The sequence below is a fragment of the Rhamphochromis longiceps genome, linkage group LG12 (assembly GCF_057381845.1).
Source record: "Rhamphochromis longiceps isolate RC_006_pf linkage group LG12, R_longiceps_female_GT1.1, whole genome shotgun sequence".
Taxonomy (NCBI): domain Eukaryota; kingdom Metazoa; phylum Chordata; class Actinopteri; order Cichliformes; family Cichlidae; genus Rhamphochromis; species Rhamphochromis longiceps.
In genome coordinates, this window is record NC_140568.1 from 43,804,055 (window position 1) to 43,825,864 (window position 21,810).

At 41.9% G+C, this 21,810-nt stretch overlaps 1 protein-coding gene across 2 annotated transcripts in view; it reads right to left on the reverse strand.

Annotated features, from left to right (window-relative positions):
• The window catches only part of adamts3 (ADAM metallopeptidase with thrombospondin type 1 motif, 3), a 152,975-nt gene that overhangs the window by 32,798 nt on the left and 98,367 nt on the right, over positions 1–21,810 (reverse strand). The window contains exons 9-17 of one of the 2 annotated variants that reach the window (XM_085426493.1): positions 21,070–21,213; positions 18,658–18,790; positions 13,465–13,578; positions 12,942–13,087; positions 11,447–11,622; positions 9,510–9,643; positions 8,598–8,721; positions 5,335–5,418; positions 4,785–4,865 (exon numbers count right to left, since the gene is read on the reverse strand). In XM_085426493.1, coding sequence (XP_085282619.1) covers positions 4,785–4,865; positions 5,335–5,418; positions 8,598–8,721; positions 9,510–9,643; positions 11,447–11,622; positions 12,942–13,087; positions 13,465–13,578; positions 18,658–18,790; positions 21,070–21,213 — 1,136 coding nt within the window. The remainder of the gene's footprint in view (positions 1–4,784; positions 4,866–5,334; positions 5,419–8,597; positions 8,722–9,509; positions 9,644–11,446; positions 11,623–12,941; positions 13,088–13,464; positions 13,579–18,657; positions 18,791–21,069; positions 21,214–21,810) is intronic. The other variant, XM_085426492.1, reaches the window with a different exon arrangement.

Below are 21,810 nucleotides of genomic sequence, written 5' to 3' on the forward strand. Positions count from 1 at the left end.
AGTAGGATAAAACGCGCTTGCAATCAGGCTGCATTTTGACTGGACTACTACCCCGCTGCTGAACCTTGTGCATCGAGGTGCCGTATGAACAGTGAGCTGTTTCAAAAGTCACTGAGATTTCAGCCAATTTTGCAGCGTTGGACAGACTGAATTAAACATGCACACCATAGTACTTCCTTAGATGGTAACAGTAATATTATACTAGCTTTTAGACTGAGTGTTTTAGCGTATCTTCTATGTCTATTTAGGGCCCTTTAGTAGCGTCGGTGTCAAACAGCTTCGTTCTGTGCTAAGCAAAGAGCTTTTGTTTGCTTCTAGTCTAATTTTGTGTACATTTTAATATTTTTGGAAACAAGCTGTACAATGCAGTGCAGTACAGAGGTAGAACTGTTGGTGTTAAAGTGCCGTCCATTCTATCTCCCTCGGGAATTTTCTGCCGTTTACATCTGCGCTGTTTACATTCCACCAGATGCTAATGCTAAGCTAGCGTTAGCACAATTGAGCAGCAGCATCAATAACAGCCTGGTAGCACACCCGGACAGTGTCTTTATTGCGGCTGGGGATTTTAACCACGCGGACCTGAAATCTGTACTTCACAATTTCCACCGTAATGTGAAGTGTGCTACCAGAGGAGATAGAACGTTGGACCAGGTGTACACCAACATGGCGAATGCGTACAGAGCCCAGGCTTATCCCCACCTGGGTCTGTCAGACCATCTCTCCCTTCTGCTACACCCAATATACACACAAAAGATCAAGAGCACTGGGATTACAACCAAAACCGTGAGAACATGGCCGCAGGACGCTATTCCGATGCTTCAGGACTGTTTCCACTGCACAGACTGGGATGTATTCAAGGTGCAGGACACTGACAATCGTGTCGCATTGGACAGTTACACCTCCACTGTCTTGGACTACATCTGTTTCTGTGTGGACAATGTAACAACTTGGAAACGATTCCGTGTGTTCCCTAATAATCCACCCTGGATGACACACGGAGTTCAACAACTTATTCGAACAAGGAACAACGCTTTCAAATCCGGGGACCAGGAGGCATACAGTGCTGCCAGGGCCAACCTGAGAAGAGGCATCAAGACTGCCAAGCAGCAGCACAGGAGGCGTATCGAGGCCAGGTTTGAGAACAACACAAACCCAAGGCAGGTCTGGGAGGGCATCAGGGCTATCACGGACTACAAAAGAAGAACACCATCACCCTCAGCCGACAGTTCTACTCTGGCTGAGGATCTAAATCTCTTTTATGCCCGTTTTGACAGGGAGAACACCGACCCTGTCCTGTCCCCTCTCCCCTCAACCGACCCTGCTCCGGTCCTGAGCACTCATGAGCTGAGGCGTGTGTTCCGGAGCATTAACACCAGGAAGGCGGCCGGGCCGGATGGAGTGCTGGGCCGGGTGCTAAAAGACTGTGCTGCGGACCTGGCGGACGTCTTCACCTCTATATATAACACCTCGTTGTCCTGTTCACTGGTACCATCCTGTTTCAAAGCAGCAACCATCGTTCCCATCCCAAAACAGTCAAATGTCACATGTCTGAACGATTTCAGACCTGTGGCACTCACCCCCATTCCCGCCAAATGCCTGGAGAGACTGGTCATTAAACACATCAGAGCTGCTTTTCCACCATCCCTGGACTCGCACCAGTTTGCATACAGGGAGAACCGGTCAACCGAGGATGCGATCGCCACAGTGCTGCACACATTACTGAAGCACTTGGAACACAGGAACACCTATGCACGGCTCCTCTTTGTAGACTACAGCTCGGCTTTTAATACCATCCGGCCATGCAAACTCCGTCCCAAACTCCACCAACTGGGACTTAACTCCTCTCTGTGCAACTGGATTGTGGACTTCCTCACTAACCGTAGACAGAGTGTCAGAGTGGGTAAGAACACCTCTTCCACCCTTGTGGTCAACACCGGTGCCCCTCAGGGGTGTGTTCTGAGCCCTCTGCTATACACTCTCTTCACCCATGACTGTATTTCCTCCCGCGCGTCCAATCTCATTGTTAAGTTTGCAGATGACACCACAGTGCTCGGACTTATATCCAACAATGATGAGACAAACTATAGGACAGAGGTGCAACAACTAGAGTCATGGTGCCACGACAATAACTTGGGTCTTAAACACCAAAAAGACCAAGGAGATCATTGTAGATTTCCGGAAGAGGGGTCATAACAACCATCTGCCTCTCTTCATTGGCAGTGAGGCGGTGGAGAGGGTGAGCAGTTTTAAATTCTTGGGGGTAACTGTGACCGAGGACCTGTCCTGGGGCAACCATATCACCTCAGTTGTACGGAAGGCCCAACAGCGCCTCTACTACCTGAGGAGACTGCGGAGCGCACACATTCCCAGATCTCTGATGTTGAACTTCTACAACTGTGCCATCAGCAGCGTTCTGACGTATGGATTTCTAGTGTGGTTCCCCAGCTGCACCAAGGCCGATCAGCAAGCACTCCAGCGGGTGGTGAAAGAAGCTGGCAGAATTATTGGAACAAGTCTGCCAGAGATCAGTAACATCTTCCCCACTCGCTGTCTGAGGAGGGTGCACAGTATCCTGCGGGACCAACATCACCCTGCGCGCCACCTTTTCCATCTGCTGCCCTCAGGGAGAAGGTACAGGTCTATACAGGCCAGAACATCCAGACTGGCCAACAGCCTGTATCCACAGGCTGTGAGGCTCCTGAACTCTCTGCCCCCCTCTCACGGACAATAACCATATCCAACTTCTTAATAGCAATGAACTGGTCTGCATTGGTGCATCATATCTTTATTCTCTTCCCCCTCCTGCCCCCCCCCTCTTTCTTAAATAGATAACTATCATATCTGATATCATATCTCACAGTACAATAATATTGAATGGGTTGCATTGTTGTATTTTGTCATGTTTCTCAGGTCTTTGTCTGAATTTCTACGAACATTATTGCTAAGGATTGTCTTATTGCATTGGAGTCACACTGGGTTAAATATGTACACTTGGGTTTTAAGGGGTATTTATTATTTTCTTCTTTTTTTGGGGTTGTATGGAAGCCCCAAACGCAATTTCATTGTTCTTGACAATGACAATAAATAAATAAATACTAAAATACTACAAATATCAGCCAGGCTCTTTTTAAAGACGCACAAATTATTTCTATAATTTCCATCACCTTTTCATTCCACACAGAAGTGTTGTTGCTGCTTGTTTTTGTGTTTTTGTGCTTGCATTCATCTTCTTTTACAGGTTTCACAGGATTCTGTTAAATAATTGTCAGTGTAAATATTAACCTCAAAGAGCTCTTTGAGGAAATAGAGCGATGCTGACCTGTATCACCTGGCAGACACTAAATAGATCATCGTCTCCTCCTCCCACTCTTTTTACTGAGCAGGTGGTTTTTGCTCCTTTTGAAAAGAGGAAAATATTGTTTCTGCTTTTACGATGTTTTATGAACTTTCATGTTTATTCTCTACTTTCAGTTTTTTTCTTTATTTTTTTTTAAGAGTTTAACTCTTAATATTTTTATGTTAGTTTGAGATCAGTTGACTTCCTCCACTGTCAGTCTGCTTGTACTTGAGTTACAAATACTGACATTTGGAGCCTTTTTAACCACTTTGAGGTCGTTTTCCTTTTTGGCATATTTACTGTCTTCTAGCTGCACATAAACTCAGTCTGACTCAGAAACAGGATCCTTTAGTCATCACTATCAGTAACTGTTCTACCAGACCCAACATGCGACTTGACTAACTGGCATTTTAAAGGCAGAAATCGTGCTTTTTTCACTTACAGTAAATTGACCTTTCAATACAAAGACAAAAACCAAGGATGGATCCATCTACTCCATCAGAAAAAGTTGACACATTATGTGATCATTCGACTGACAGACGCGTGTTGCACGAGGATTAAAGAGTATAATCTGACATGTAATCATAAAGTTCTTCACTGTTTTCATTAAAGTTGCTGTTATCAGCAAACTGCCAGCTTGTCAGATTCTTATCACTCACATGTGTGTGTCTAGAATACACAAAGGGCCTCCTCCAGTGGGACAAACATTTCTCTTTTTTTGTTCTTTGTGAAATTTTCTAAATGTTATTTTCTTAAGAGGACAAAGTTGGAGGGAATCAAACCAGCGACTACACTGATCCTGTTTCTGTGTTTGCTGCTGGTCGCACTCCTGACGGACTCTTCACCTTACTTCTGCTTTTGTGTTGTTGGGTTGTTCTTGACATCAGAGTTGGGGGGACAGAAGTTGATGTTTGACTTTGCTCAGGTTTGAGCTCCAGGATGAAATCACAGACACACAGAACTTCTAAAAATAGCAGCAGCGCAGGAAGCAGTCCAAAGGTGCACAAGGGCATGACCTTTAAATTGAATTCAGGTATTAATTTTATTTAGCTTGCACTAAGAGTAACTACATAATCCCATCTGTGGAGGTTATTTTAACCATTTATGAATAAACTTATCCTATAACAAGCCACGTCTTTATGATTCATTCCTGAATATGGCTGATTAATTCTACATGTCCTTGGTTGTTATTGGAAATTGAACTAAATAAAGAAAAACTAGTCCTATTTTGCAGAAAAGAAAGAGCACGCTCATCTAGCAGACGATTAATAATGAATGCAAATGAGAAGATTCATTTTCCTCAACTTGGGAGGTGACAAGAAATGAATTATGAAAAATCTATGATTTCACAGAATCTTCCCATCGGTCTTCTGAGGAGACATGAGGAGGATGGCAAAGAGCTTTTTAAGATTTCATACATGTGTTCATCTCTGAAAATCACACTTACCAAGAATGTGAGGGGAGGCCTCATGTTCTTGGATGATCACATGTCTAGCTCCAGGAGGAATGAGAAACATCTTAAGGTAACCTTTGCCAAGTTTGCAGCATCAGCAGCAGCAGAAGCAGGACGGGGGGGTTAGGAAAGATAAGACAGAAACGGTACATTAAGCAGATACAAGGATAATCTGTTCGGTTTGCTGAGGCTGACATCCCGCATGTTCCAGACATTTTGTTCACTTTGCTCTACAAGGATGTTTGAAGAAGTTAAAGAAGGAAGAAAATGCTTGGTTGGCTTTCCTCCTCAATGTAAAAAGGTTCTATTGAAACAGGCCCTGAAGGTTTACTCGTGTCTATTTGGTTATCAAATGAGAAAGTCTCTGAAAGGAAGCCCATCGTCCTTTATTTCTGCTCACACCGGCTCTGTGCAAACAGGATGTATATGAAGAGAGCCTTCGGCCGTGTTTCAATAAGGAAGGAGGTAAAAAGCTTTTCAAACTACAGACCAGCAAAGTTGTCTGTCAGGGATGTCTGCCTCCTACAAACCCACCGTGACTCACCAAGTACATTTCGAGAGTCCTCTGTTTCATTTACAAACACATTTCGAGCTCCTTTGGGCAAAGAAAAGGCGCCTCTCGTCTTCCCTTTGGAATGAAATAAATCATTAGTCAGTATCACATGTCCCCTCCTCTCGTTTTCACTGTCTAATAGCAAGCCTGTGACATCTACAAAAGCTAAGTCAGCTCTATAAAGACACTTAGTAACAGGGAACAGAAGAAACAGCAGCTTATGTCGAGTCTCTGGATCTCTACAGTGTTAAGCATCCATCTGTACTACAAGCTGGGCAGGAAATACTAGCAAAGGAGGCGCGGAGGGATTCAGTAACACTGGATACTTGCATATAGTGTTTTCGGACACAGCGGTTTCTTTTTGGGCTCTCTTGCTTAACTGTTTCCCTGTTAAAAAAGGTGAGTGGTTAACTGGGAGAGAGAGATGTGAGGAAACAAAGACGAATGATCACAGTTACATTAAAGTTCATCCTTAAACGATTTGATGAAGCCATCACATCGAGACTCGCACTTCAGTGAAATCCAATGAAATATGATCCATGACTGATGGAGCCGAAAACAAGGGTGGATTTTGGTGGTTTGGTTAAATGGCTGTCGGTGAATTTACAAATGTATTCAAAAATGAAAGCACATTATTAACATGCAGAAGGACATGATTATTTCTCTTTTAATTCATAAGAGCCGGACTGTTCAGAGTGACGGCTGAAGCAGCGGCGTGTCACTCCGGCCCTGTAGAGCCTTTTATTGGCTGCAAGGAAAAATGACAAAGATACAGCAGAAGGTGGTCATAATTACACCATTACACCAATATAACACCATTAATGTAAATCTGCATTATATTCACGGTAGAAAATAAATGAATAAAATCCTGAAAAGTGCAATGCAAAATTAATTCTTTCAACCACACTTGAATTTTCTTTCTTTTATGGAAACCTCTCATCTTTATGCTGTTTTTTTCATGTGTTCCAACAGGGCTGTTTTACTGAAACTGCATAAATGCAAATACAGTTTCTACCCATCTCCTCTTCTCTTTGCCGTTACGTAGATGACCTTTGTGCACTCATATAAACTTTGTAGCTGTGTCCAATGACTAAGCAAATAAAAAGCATCAACATCATAGTTTATATCAATATGTATCCAAATATTGATAAAGCCAGTGATTTTGATGACACTGAGTAAAAATAACAAGCACTGGCATCGATATATTTGATCCCAGACAAGTTCAGATTTCACTGCCACATCAAAATCTGCTTACATCAGAATTTGTTGTGTTTGTGGAAACACTTCATTACTGTCATTACTGCCAGCGTGAGGTGATTGTTATCTGGATAAAATCCCTTTCAAACACCCTGGTTTCTGTTTACATCCACCTCCTGCAAATAGAACAAATCAATTTTTGGCTGAGGAGGAGTATTTGCAGCATTTTTCAGCTGTATGGCTGCACAGCAGAGTCAGCTACCAGCTCTCGCACTATCCCGTATCGATTACTGACTACAGGAAATTATAAGTGGTCAGATTCCTCATTTGAGTCCGGCTGCATTTCAGTGGCTTACCACACAAGTCTGAAAAGTGGAACATCGAAAATGTTTCCTCGCTCTGCGACAGGCTCTTTATCCGTTTGCCACAAAGTGCTCTGCATGTTTTTGGGTTAACTGGGCTTCAGATATTAAATGTGTTTTTTAAACAATATTCTAAAAAGGGTAAATAGAGACACTAGAAACTAAAATGGGATAACCAAGTGTGGCATGCTGATAATGGGCTGTATCCGGTTGACTAATCAAGATCTATTTTAAAGCGTTTGCCACTTTGCTTATTAAATCAGTAGTTAAAGGAGTGCATGCTCTCATAACAGTTACAAGGCCAGAGAAGACTCAAGCTGAGACCTTTCAAAGCCCACATTTCATGCTGACAGTACGCTCTAGTATACAGCATTTACTGCTCACATTTAACCCACAGTGTATACACTTATGCAGACTGAGGTTATTTATGTTCAGTTATCATGAAAATAAAGTGAGGATTTCAGAAGGTGTCACATTACACAGGAAGTCAAGTGAAACAGTACTTTTCTCATCTTAGAAGCGAGCAGCTCAGATTGCTCTTGAACGACAGCCATGTACTGGGATTCCATGAAGTCATGTGACCTGCTGGGCAGAGGTAATGGCACAAAGCTTAGTGATGACTCACTCACTTACAAATGGATTGCTGATTGTTTACATAAGAAGCTAGTAAAGCTAGCAGCTCACATTAATATAACCTTAGGTCATGTTAAGGTGACAACATCTCTCAAGAATCTCCCAAAAATCTTGAGCCTTCTTGTGCCGGTGGCGGCAGATGGCCCCGCCCCTCCCTGAGCCTGGTTCTGCTGCAGGTTTCTTCCTGTTAAAAGGGAGTTTTTCCTTCCCACTGTCGCCAAAGTTCTTGCTCATATGATTGTTGGGTTTTTCTGTATGTATTATTTATGGAGCCCCGCAGGGGACATGGGAGAAAAAAATATTAAGACGGACTTTTGCGAGATCTCGCAAAAGTCCGTCTTAATTTTTGGAGGGTAATTATTGGAGGGTCTACCTTACGATCTAAAGCGCCTGTTGTTGTGATTTGGCGCTGTATGAATAAAACTGAATAGAATTGAATTCTTATGCTTTAACAGATGTGAGAATAGCACCAACATGCAACATTTCAACATTTGAAGCTGATTTTAAACATGCTAAAGTGCACCAACTTATTTCTGTTTCTGTCTAAAAATTACAGTTTTTATAGATTTTTAAAGAAATTGTAGAAAAAAAGTAAACAGGGGGTTGTAATTGGGCTGAACGCCACATGCAGGATGAGGACAGGTGAGGAAAGTCTGACAGAACTAAAGCATGAACTAATGGGTTTCTGGTGTTGAATGTGACAATGCAGAAAACAGCAGCGTTATCAAACCCCGGTGCTATAATGGGGGGAAAGTCTCTACTCTGCTTGTGAGAAGACCATGAAAATACAGCAAAAATACTGAGATGTTAATGACCATCTGCATTCTATAGTGGTCCCCAGCATGTTTGTGGAGACTTTAGTAAAGAATACACCAAATGAAGATTTGAGTTTATCATTTATAACTTAATGTTTAAAATAAAAGTGACTATCTGCATGAATGATCAGGCAGTTAAGAAAAACGCAGTTAAATAAATCATTCATGTGACGACAGTAAATAAAACACAACAACAAACGAACAATGATCCTGTTTAAGATGATGTGTGTTAGCTCCGAGCTCTTACCAGCTTTCTTCGGCGTGCGGGTGAAGGTTCCTTTGACGGTGCGGCAGTGAGAATTGTCTCCACCGCAAACCCCACATCTGTCCTCAACCTTGCTAGAGCCAATTTCTCTGTCACAGCCAACTTTCTGGAGACCAAGAAAACAACAACACAGATGAACCCCGACTGCTTTTTGGCCGAGGGCACGAAGCGTTACCATCACAGCGTGTCTGATGCTAAGCGGACCCGGCAAATGTCACGTAACAGATTCATTAGCTGTTGGTTTATCAGCGCCAACTGGACACGAGCTGATGTTAGCTGACTGCTGTTGGGGGTGGAAGACGAGTCAGGTCAGCATTTAAAATCATGACCTCACCTGGATGATTAGACACATCGAGGGAATTTCTTCCTATTCCTCGTTAGATTTTTATTCTTTGCTAAAAGGTGTCAAGTTTTGACCGTGAGCCAAAATAACTTTATGTCCATGGAGCTCCTAAAGCACCAAAATGTGACACAAGAAATCTCATCATATTCAGGATATTCAGTAATAAACAGAGGAAACTGTTTGCTTATAATTTGCCATGCTGCTCTCACAACTGTCAACTGAGCTGAAAACAGAGTGAAAAAGGCCCAAACGCCACTGAAAAATGCCTTCAAACAGAAAAACAGACTCTTCTTTAAATAACATCTCAGAACAAATTAGCAGTACTGGATATGAACATCATAATGAAGCCACCTTCTTCCTTCACAGCAGTGAGTACACACTGTGGATTCAATCACAGTGAACCCGATGCTGGTTTACTTCCATTAACTCTGTGTAATTAAATGAATTTGTGCAAAGCTTAAGTAGTCCAGCAGTCTGCAGCTGCTAACGTGGCTGACGAGCACACACAGCTCGTAGAAACGTAGTTTGATGTAGTTTGAATACACCCTTACCACACACTCTCCACGCACGCAGATGCTGTAGGCGTCCTTGTAAGAACATCGTGTCCCATCATGCACCAGCACCTTCATGTACGCCACATCTTCTGTCTCCTTGGACTGGCAATACAAGTGGCATCTCCTGTTTGCTGCAAGACGATGAATTCTTAGATTAGCATAACAAACTGAAGCCAAGTGGTTTTGAAACTATCTAAAAGTTCCTTAGACAGAGAAAAAAAAAACACCCATCAATCTATTGTGGGTTGTTTTTTTTTTTGAGTGGTCAAAGGATGCTCAGGGTGCGTCGAGCTTCCTGCTTCCCGTGAAGTCTGGGATAGGCTCTAGCCCTGCTAAACGGTTAAGAAAAGTCAGTGGAGTTGGGAAAAGCTTGGATCGCTGAATTTTGATAACGCTAATAGACTGCATGAGCCAAAAAATGCTGGTGTGGTAACAAAATTGCAAAATATGCATATTCTATGTGTATTTCTGATTTTCCTGCTTTGCAAACTGTTACCAGTTTATTATTTATTGTTTGTGTTGCAGTGATTACAATGACCGCCTTGAATTTTAGGACATATTAACACTCATCAACACCCCGTCTACCTCATTACAATCTCATTATAATCAATAATAAAAAGTCTAAATATCAGGTAAAGTTACATTTACAACCTCACTGTTACATTTTAACCAGATTTCACAGATTCAGGCCTCTGTGCTCAACGACTTCATTAAACAAAATGAACATTTTCTAAACTGGACTGTAAAGTAGTGTGTGAATAATACCTGTATTAATATGCATGCAGACATGAGGAATCTGATACCGCTGAGTTATGTCTTAAAAGCATCGTATTAGCAGTCGTTCGTATGTGTTCATGTTTTCTTTCCTTCTCTGCATTTTGGGGCTTTTAGCTGTGCTCAGCTGCTTTTTTATGAAGATTTTCTTTCAATGTTTGGATGAGCCATCAACTTCCTCTGACTGCCAAAGCAAATTTGCCTTTGTGACTGATTCTGGCACATTTACATGATGAGCACTGTCTCTTTATGAGAAAAATAACAAAAAGGAAAACAAAACAACCTGAAGGCTCCGAAAAAACTGGATCGTATGTAAAAAATGACAGAAAACCTCTGAATGCTTCTGTCCTTTCATTTAGTCAAAGGCAGGCTGGTTATCTGCAGTGTGGTGATTAGTTCTCGTCTCAAATGCAAAACTATTGCACTTCCAAAAAAAAGAATATACATCTGCAAAAATATGTTGCAACTGATCTTTTTTTAAACTATTAATTCATATTTTAAAAATCTGTCAATATTGGTTTTTTTCATTCTGTTCTTTTTAAAAATGTGTTTTTAAAATGAACAAAAACCACCAGAAAAACCTGTTCAGACAAAATCTGAACATAAATAACAAGAACATGCATGAAAACATCAGCACCCAACAGTCAAATCGCACCGCAGACATCATAAAAAGCTCTCTGCCTTCCACTGAAGGCCGTGATCGGATTTTAATTTCTCACCTTCCTGCAGTTTCTCAGTGTGCTTCCTACTTATTTTCTACATGACTGACTTTCCAAACCCCTGCCCAGAGTTTTGTAATTGCACAGGTGATCCATTACGTTTGCAAAGAGGGAAAGCTTGAAGGTTGAACAGGTTTAAATTGTTCATCCCAGCAGAGGGATGGAAGACTACACAAGGACGGGAAAAAGCAGAACGGAGAGGATACAAAAGAAAAACATGACAGAGGACACAACACAAACATTGCCTTTGCACAAAGGAGTGTGGCCAGCGTGGTGACGGGCTGGCTGCGTTCCTGTCTTCGCTATATGTTTTTTTCAGCTGTGTCTGAGTTCAGATCTCCTGCCCTCGTCTGCTTTCATTGTTCTTTTTGGGGCATAAAAGAAGCAGCAAAGCAGCCTCAGGCCTGAGCAAAACAATCTGTTGACATTTTTCTGGCTTACCATCAGGATGCTCGTAGGGCAGCCAGTGGTGTTTGGCATTTTGGAATTCAAAGTGGGAGTTGCGGAGCTGGCACTGCTGAGCTCTGAAATCTTCAAAGTGCCTGGGACAGTCATCTGCGTTGCACAACTGGTACTCGTAGTTTACTCCTGGGCAGTCCTGGCCGCCGTTCGATGGGCTGGGCAACGAAATGGATGAACATCAGAGGCGCCGATCAGACAGTGAAGACTTCTTATAAACTTTGAAAAGTGGAAACAAATCCTCCTCCACGGCTTTTGTTGTGTAAAATCCACCCGCACATTTGGCTAAAAATGATTCTCAGCTGTTACGGCTGGTTTGCAGGTGGCGCGTCATTTCAGGGCAGTAATACTATTTACATTACAGTTATTCATTTAATGGGAGTTGATTATTTAAATCAAGCCTCCTGAGTTTTGTTGAAATGACAAATACTTGCCTTTGAAAAGGATTTAAGAAGGAGAAGCCGTACGAATACCACGGATGATTTTACACAAAAGGTTTTCCAAACTTGAAGTTCTACACAGCAATATGAGGCTGAACATAGAGTCTGGTAACTGATCGCTTAGTGTTAAACTTTATATAAAGTCATTTTCACAATGCTTTGACTTCCTTTGACTAAAACCTACGAAGAGACAGGAGAACGCTGCTGTAAGCTGCTTTCATATCTGGCAGCCCTGAAAAACAGCATATATATAAATTAATGAGCTTTACACCAGCTAGCAGGCAGATTTTTGGTTGCCTCAGGACTAAACCAGTGCATCCCTGTTTCCTGTCCTTATACAGACTTTCATTTACCGGCCAAAAAGAGAACAGGTGACTTTCTCCAGAGGAGCATTCCTTCGGGTTTAGGAAGCTACTTAAAGACTCACATGACTCACAAATACTGGAGGTCTGTCACAAAAGTTATCAGTGTTAGTTTGTGTCATTGGAAAGTGATCATTAAGACAGTACGAAGCACAATATTCCACGGTCAAGTAAAACCGTCTCTTTTAATCCATTATTATTCAAGTATGATAATCATTCATCATATTTGAACAATGACACTTTTCTGTGGATAATTTCCTCTGTGTACCCCACCACAGTGGATTCTAAATCAAAGAATCAGGATATAACTGAAATGAAGACTTTACCTTTAATTCAGGCGTTTAATAAAAAGTAATTAAGTGTCTACAGCGGTGATTTAAATGGGAAGATTATGAAAGTTCAATTTTATTTATATAGCACCAAATCACACCAGCAGTCACCTCAAGGTGCTTGATATGTAAGGTAAAGAACCTACAGTAGTGTAGAGGAAACCCTCCCCCCTTGAGTAAGTACTTGGTGACAGTGGGAAGGAAAAACTCCTTTTTAACAGGAAGAAACCTCCAGCAGAAGGTGGCTCAGGGAGGAGGCAGCCAGGACAAAAGTCACGTCATTGTTCAAATACTTTACTATTATTCTTGATGCCGCCCTGAATCTAATCAATGCTTGTCCACTTACGCAGGGTTGGCGCACTGACGGGTCCGTAATCGAACTCCAGTTCCACAGGAGCGTGAGCAGGAACCATATTTGCTCCAGGAGCCCCAGGCACCATCTTGCTTGACCTGATTAGGGTTTTTCCACATGCAGTGACCTTTGTAGCACCACTACATGAGATGAGAAGGCAAAGAGAGACGGGGAGAGTAAGCCAGCAGAAAAGGTCTCCTGTCTAAATGCTAAACTTTTTAGCCAGAAGGATGTGGGCAGGAATGTCAAGATTTCCATGGTTACCACAGTTGCTCGTCCTGTGAAGTGATGACGTCATCAGAGATATTTTAAATGTTGAAGTAATCCTCCTAATGCTACTGGATTACCATGCACACTGAAAAATAGTGCGTGATAATGTGGAGTCCAGCTAGAAGCTGCGACAACAACATCTGAGCACTGCACGAACCATCTCCACCATCCACCGGCTTTTTTCCTGGTGGTGCCCTTATAGTGTTGGTCATGATTTATTGTATGTAGGTCTAATAGACAAACTCACTTTTCCAGGTGCACACTCGGTCCCATCGAGAGGTGGCCCTTTCTTGGTTTTACAGAAGTAGGGGTTGTCTGGGTGGCTGCACCACAGCTGTTTACACGGGTCAAATGTGCGAAACTGGAACACAGACAGCAAAAAACGTTAAGGCAACTGAAAACATGGCACACTATAGGTAAAAATATAGCTGCAGGATAACTCAGCTGCTCATTGTGTTGCCTAACTGAGTGAGCAGAATATGGTCACTTAAAAATAGCAAAGGAATGAGTATGTGTCAGACTTTCTTTTCATATAAGACAAGAATTTGTGTTATATCCAATATCCAAGAGTCCTTGATAAGCTAAGGTGCAAAAGAAATGAACATAATCACCCACAGCACAAAAGTAACGATGAAAGTTGTCTGATAAAAGAGGGAGACACTCTAAAACTGTATGTAGGTATTTGTCGTTCTCACTTCTCTTTATCTACCAGAGAGGGCTGAGTGGGCTTCTTTGATAACGGCTTTTTATTAAGTTCCTCGTCACGTAAGGTGGTCGAACATTTCTGAGGGATCTAAGCAGACAATCAGATTAATTCGAGATAACTTAAAAAGCGACAGTTAAGCTGCCCAAAACATCTCAATGACAAGAGACTGTGCGACAGTTCAAGAGCAGACGTCACTGGTACATCTGTGAGTGTCTGACAGTCAAACAGCTTCCTTCACGTCTGCAGATAAATGTGTGACGCAAGAAGCTTTTGGTTGTTTTTGGCTGTTGATCTCCAGACAATACACAGTTTATAATGTGTGCTACGTGCTAACAGGTATCTCCCAAATATTAACACGCTCGTTATTTTTCACCATGTTTGTGTCATCATCTGTTGCTTCTAAAAGAAACTGGTTTCCACTGTCTTGCCCTCATCCAAAGCAGTTACTGGTACGACATTAATGTCTGTGTGAAGCCATCTTCTTATTAAGTTCACCTGGATTGGGAACTAGTTCCCCCGTCCGCCTCGTTAGCAGTACTTGAGAGCACCACTGATAAAACTGGGACATCTGCAGAGGTTAATAAGCCTTTCTGAACATGTCTGCTGCGGCCACATCTCTGTTGCCGGTGCTTTGTTTGCAGCAGCATAAACACAATTACCTGGAGGGACAGCCTGTTCCCTTTGTGAGTAGTTTAACGAGTCTCAGAAAACCATCTCTGAATTATCTGATTTTCTGTTTTTAATCATCTGCATTCAAGAACAACGACCGGGCAGGTAAATGGAAGCCAGATATTCTCTGCAGTCGTGACCTGATGCAGAAGAGCATTTCTATGAAACAGCAGAATTAGTGGGCAAACAGTTTAACCTGGACAGAGATGGATTTTTAAACAAAACCGAGGCAATAATTTAGCTTTTTCTTGCAACCTTATGTAACATTATCAGCCTCCAACTGAACTGCCTTTCCCTCCTTTATGAGGCAATCATCAGGAGACAGAAAAACATCATAAATTCTTTGAAAGCGCTCGGGTATTATTCTGCACAAAGGAGCAAAAATAACACCTCCATGTTGCCATCTCGCTCTTATTCCTTCTTCCATTCCACATCAGGATGACATTTTGACAGTACATTGACTTCTTCAGGCCTGATTCCTTTTGGTTTTGTTAGTAAGGTCGCTCATCACATGTCTTTTGTTCCTGGTCAGAGTAAGGAAGACACAAGAAGTTGTGTCTTTTATTTTAAAGTTCATTTGGGATTCTATTATTCTAACATCTAACAGCTTCACTAACTTTCTGTCCGATTCTTTGTGGAAGTTAAATTACAGCAACGGTGAGCGCGACAGCCATAAACTGCGGGACTGTTTTTGGTCTGACAGGTCGATAATCAGCTGTCTCTAAAGGACTGTGTTGTTGTCTGTTACACATTTATCTGTCTGCACTGCGAGCACAGGCCCTGCGTGGGGTTTTAATAAAGAGTAAGACATCTATAAATCAAACTCTCAGGCTAAAGCAAACTCAGGGTAACTCTACCACTTCATGTTTTTCTTTTACAGCTTTCCTGATGCTTTTGTTTGATGGAAAAAAGCTAAAACTAAAAAGGAGAAGCATCGAAAGCATAGAAAACATGGTGTATACATGTATACGGGGTGCATGTAGTATTACCTTGATAAATCTTTTTTTTTTAAATCTCCATATTGTTCAGCCCTTCTTTGTAAAAAATTATTGTTTTTGAGACCCAACAGAGCAGCCTGCCTTCGCTGGCCGAACCTCTCTGATGTTCGGTTAAAAAGGCAAAACTGGGGCAAAATGCAGGTCAGGTCCACCTACAGGCAAATCCTGTGACCCAGAAATGTGGGTGTAAAGCTAACGTGGCCTTAATAGATGTAGATAAGCATGCAGGAATTAAACCGGCCACTTGATCTAAACAGTACTTCAGAATGGCCCAGTAAGCAGTAACAGCTGTAATCTGCTCAGCTGGGCAATGACACGCCTAATTTGTGATTTGCTCATTTGCGATGCTAAAACAATCATCTGTGCTAGCATCCAGCTTTTGTGGAAGAGTTAACATCATAGCAAACAAACCTGAACCAACGGAGGTTTTAAAGAGGCTGATCAACAGAGCGTGTCTTGAATCTCTTCACTTCTGGATTTCTTCTGCTTTTTTAACAGCTGCAGGCTGTAAACATCTTGTAGGTAACAGCGTAGACTTTTGTTAGGTTGAACTTGAGTCTTTGCTGTCATTGCACAGTCGTACTTAAATTAGACAATTGTCCTACGTCAGCACTAAAACACAACACAGGAAACTTTAAAGTGGAAAAAGTTTACTTCTCAGTGTAGATGAAGCAGAAATGTTTGCTTGATCTTACACCAAGCTGACACTGGAAATAATTCTGGAACATGAGGTGCAAAAAAAAGTTACTACTTGGCTCACAGTGTTTTATTATTGGATAATACTAGAGCAGCTTTTGAAAACGAGCCTTTCTTTAAAGTCCTCTGATTGGCTGCCCCTCATAAACAACAGGGCAACAGTAACTGGGTGAAAGTGACGCGCTCACAGAAGCTGAAGCTGCCTCCTGATGAAATATCATATTTAATTAGCAGTACAACAGGACTGGTACAACACTCCTGAGATGACCATCGCTTCTCTATGACGTCACAGAGATCCAACAGAAGAAAAAAAGCATTTAGAGCAATCAGTCCTTTTGTCTCATGGTGGCTATTTGCACATATGCTGAGCTCACTGTTTGAAACTATTTTTAATATGAGTGTGCATCATTTGAACTGCAAGTATATGACAAAATATGGAAAAGGTGCCTTTGAAGAAAACCATTATTTCTTTTATTTATTTCTTACGTCTTTATTATTTCTTCTGTGAGAAGAAAATCTTTCTCATTTATTACTTTTACACAAAAAAGCGACTACAGGTCATATCAACCTGAACACGAGCCGAAGACACTCTGTGCTCTCAGAGCGAGGTCTCTCTCTTCTAGGTAATGTGAAACGAGTTGTGTCAAATTTAAATAGCCGGTGATGTTTTTAAGTGTTTTAAATACATTTTTAGCTGTTTTTTATCATTTAGATGAGCATTAGATTAGATTAGCATGACTACAAAGGAAGCAGTCTCAGTATATGAGCAACCTGCTCTCGGTGGGCACATCCCTGCTGTCTGTAAAACCGCGAGCACTGTAATAAATTAAAACTCCATGATGTAAATGTTGGTTTAGATTAATTTCATCTAAGCACTTTAACAGGCCTTTTATTAGATTTGAAGCAGAGCACAGACATTAATGGCAAACCTGAATCAAGCAGTTTACATTTTGTACTTAGAGCAAACAGGAAGTTACACTCAGTAAGTTCACTATTTAAACACTTAGCTGTGGCCGTGGTCTCACATCTACAGGGAATCTTTTGCTCTACAGTCACCAAATGCTGCATTAGGTGCACATCTAGTCACAAACCATGTCGCTGGAGAGGAAATGTTCAGTTTGCTGATCAGAGATCTCGGCATGTATTCTAGACACACACACACACACACACACACACACACACACACACACACACACACACACACACACGCGCGCGCGCACACGCACACGCACACGCACACACACACACAGACAGAGCTCGGGCTGGAAACTCGAAATAATGAGATGAAAACTGCTGAAGTGCTCTGTAGCGCTGCGTGTAGCTGCAGACTTTCATAAACAGCAGAAGTGATCATCTGATGAATTTTTTAATAAGATGATGAAGAGGAAGGAAATTTTAAAACGGCATACAGCGTCTCCTCTTAGCAGTGTATCATCTCGTGAAATGAACAAATAATTACAAAGCAGAAAATAAGAACCAAAAATTGATCTTTGTAGAGAACAAAGGGCATCGAAAACTGTCAGCTACAACCTATTAAACCTCAGACAGAGCAGCCGGGCCTCCTTTTTAAGCTGAAATCAAACAATGCAGCCTTCAGCGATAATAGGACTGCATCACAGGGACTCTGTTGACTTTCGAAATGCTTTCAAAGAAATGCCAACCTCAGTGTAAAGTCAGGACCCCAGACATCGATCGACGATCGTAGCCAGACGCCCAATCCTCAGACTCTCATTCTGTTCCTACAGCTCCCAAAATAATAAGTCGTCTTCTGCAAGTTTAAAGCTTTTTTGAGTACAGCGTGACACTTTCTGCGACACATGATCAACATCGTTACGTCTGCCTCTCATCAGGCTGCTGCATTTCTGACTTTTTAAAACTCACTTTTGTTGTAAGTAAAAAAATAAATAAAACAAAATCTTGCAAACACTCAAAGCTTAAGATTCAACAGCTCATACTGAGCATATCTGCATTTTTATTAGCGCGGTATTCACAAAATTAACAACTGGAAAAGCTCATTTTTATCTGTTATTTGAGCATCTCTGACCTGCTGGAAACAGATGACGGTAAACAGGGACAACGGTGATCACCCTGCCATCTGCAGAGGTCTGGGGAATCACAGGTGTGATTGAGGTTAAACGAGCAGGCTTCTGTTTGAAGCGCTCGATAACCTGCAGACGGTTTCTGATCGTCTGAGATTTCAAAGTCAGTTTCCTCTGGAGGCTGTGATCAGCACAGCTTTCTGCAGAAACCTCACTGAAAGTCCCTGCTCGCTCATCCCAAGAGTCTAAAGAAATAACTTCTTCAACAGACCACAGAATATATTTTAGCTGGTTTCTGCTATCGATTACATATTTTTTTATCTTTTACTCACGGAAGTGCAGATCTTGTAGCCGACCCCGAAGTCAAATCGACACTGCTCATCCATCGAGTAGTTGATGCCAGGAAGTTCAGGAATCTCCGGCCAGTCATGTTTGAAGGGGTCATCCAGGAGACAATCATACGTGCTGTGAGGACATGAAGGTTCATGTTTTCACTCTGAACAAGCCAAACAAAGTTCACAGGGCCAAAAAGGTTTATTGACACAAACTAGAGATCTTTATTTGAAAGGGCATCTGTACCTGGAAAGCCTGAGGCCACACCCTCTCCTAGATGTGGCCACAAGCCGTCGCATAATTTTTACTTATTTGCTGTCACGAATTAATTCACTCTAAGTGAACCTAAACCACCCAGCAGAGCAAAGGCATCAAACCCCCTCACTGCAGCTTTTCCCTGCAATCATCAGCCCTCTGCAGATAAAACCATCAGTCCAACAAATGATCCATATAACTCAAGTCTCTGTTACGTTGATGTTTTAGCATAACCGGAAGTGTTGTTTTCATTTGTTAATTAGTTTAATAGTTTTGACTTCATTCTGTTTGTTCACTGTGGGAGTTACTGCTTAATGGGTGATTGAATTTAAAGGCCCTGCAGCAACTCAAACTGTTGCATGAACACTAGTTAAACCTGCTCAATATAACAAGAGAAACAACTTGTTGCTCTGCTGTTTGCAGATGCTATAAATGCTGTTATACGCTGCGTGTGGTTTGTTATTACAAAGTAACACATTAGAGTAAAGTTAAAGAAAGGACTTTAACAGAAACTTTCAGTTTCATTAAAGAATAATTATATTTTGACCTTGGGAATCTATTATCAACTGAGACATTTAATCCCTCCATCGACGTCAGTGCAAAATCTAATTATTAAGCAAATGATTAAGAAACGAACCCAAAGGAAAGCTAAAAGGCTAAATACGCCCCTCTGATATTTCTTAACTTTTGACCATTCTGATTTTACCTGAATGCGGCACAAAGCTATCAGAGAAATCCAGAAACTGCTTGTTTTCCCACTGAGATTTATGCACATACTTCCTAATTTAACGACAGAGCCAGGTGGTGAGAAGCGGCTCAGCTGCAGTAAACCTGTTTGTTTTTTCACGGGGCACAGCTAAACCCGGCGCAGAGACAGAGCAGGCATATGTGCCTTTTGAAAATGTGGAATGATTTTTAAACTTCTCATTAAATTTCTTCTCAGCAGCTGCCTCACAAAGTCTTCATATTGAGATAACGCAGAAACTTTTTCCTGCTATACATTGATTTTTGTCAACAAAGGCACCTTTCATAATAAAAGCCAGAAAAAAAATCGCGGTACTGTTTGGTGATTGATTGCTCGCTGCCACTGTCATCCTCTTTGAGGCTCTGTCAATAATTTTCTGCTTTGCCTGTCAGTTACAGAGAGAAGAAGAAAAATCCATGTCTATGAACTGAACACAGGCCAACAACGCTGGTGTCAAAGCTCAGACGTCCTCGGGTTAACACGTTATACGGTTATTAGCAGGACACCAGACGACACACACGAAGCATAAAGAAGACAATTTATTCTGGTGGGCGGAGCCAGACATTTTCATCATGTTGCCACTTGGCTGTAAATAATAAGATATTTTAAATATAAAGTGTCTCAACAGATTGGGGTGTTTTAGGGGAATTTCTGGGGTCTCCTCTCTGTCACACTGCATGAATTAGGTTAATTATTCTGTTATTACCTTCAGCCTGCCTGTTCTGACTCTAAAACAGGATTTGTTGTGCTTGCTCACAGATCGTTGGCTTCCTCTTCATATATTTCTTGCTGGTTTTCTATCTTATGATATAACATACACTGACGTTACTGTTGTTGTGAGTGTAGACAACACTAAATAAGATGAATGCATGCTGAGGACAAACAGAGTATGAAATATGGGGCAGATAGAGCAACCATGTAGCTCTTTATAGTTTGGCTACTGAGCTGTAAAATGCAATTTGCTCACTGGGCTGTGATTGATTTGACGTTTCTGACACTGCACCGCCAACAAACAGCCTGCTTGTCTCCTTTATACGTTTCCAAGAGTCAAAATTATGGAGGAACATTAAGATGTGCCAAACTCATTCTCCTAATTTTGGTGGCGTTCCCATCCATCCGTCTGTGCTGCAGGACATCACAACTGCGTCTGACCCCACTGCTCCAGCATCCGACTGTCGGGTCTTACTGAGAATTTATTTACTCATCCACCCCAAAATCTCTGAGCAAATGTATGTAGCTGAGGAGGTTGTTGTTTAATAAAGCTTTTAATAAAACATTTCCCAATTTTAACTTAACTCTTATATTTTGTGATTTATTCTTTTTTTTTTTTTTTTTTACGCATCCCAGGTGGAGCTCTGGAGTCGTGATTGTCAGCACCCATGCGGAGTACTGTGCAGGTTTATGAACTCACTGGATGTATCGCTTCAGCTCCTGCCCGCTGCACATTGACCAGTGGTATCGATGGAAGGCCGCCTGCACCAGTGGGGCCATCACGCTTCCCATCGCCGTTTCGTCCCCACAGCGGTTGCCTTGGCCATCGTGCTCCATGCCCAGCCTGCTCTCACAGGCAGAGACAAACCATAAATTACAAAACAGCAGAACAGCAATACAAGATAAACCTCGACGACAAGGATTTCATTATTTTTTACAACTTCAATTCATAAAACAAGTGGAAAGGTCAGAGCTAGGGCTGCCACAATTAGTCGACTAGTCACGATTAGTCGACTATCAAAATCGTCGACGACTGATTTAATAGTCGTTTGAAGCTTTGTAAGATCCCAAAAGACGCAGGAATAAGTAGCAGGATTTAAGAGTGTAATAACGGACTGAAACAGAAGATGGCAGCACTGCATGTACAAGGATGCCAGCTGCCGTTAAACCCCGAAGAAGAAGAAGCAGCAGTGTCCCAGAATTCATAGCGCAGTTTCCAACAATGGCGGCAGCTGCTTAGTTTTAATATTACTCTTATTATTCTTTCTGGGTCACAAAATAAACGTTTAACATATGTTCAGGCGAGAATGTAGCTGTGTAAACCTCAAATATCGGCTCAGTTTATCAGGACACCACATATTTGCAAAAGCGCTCCGACGTTTTCGGAGACGTCTGTTACCCACTAGCTCGATAGCGAGCCGGGGGCTAGGCTCACTAGTGC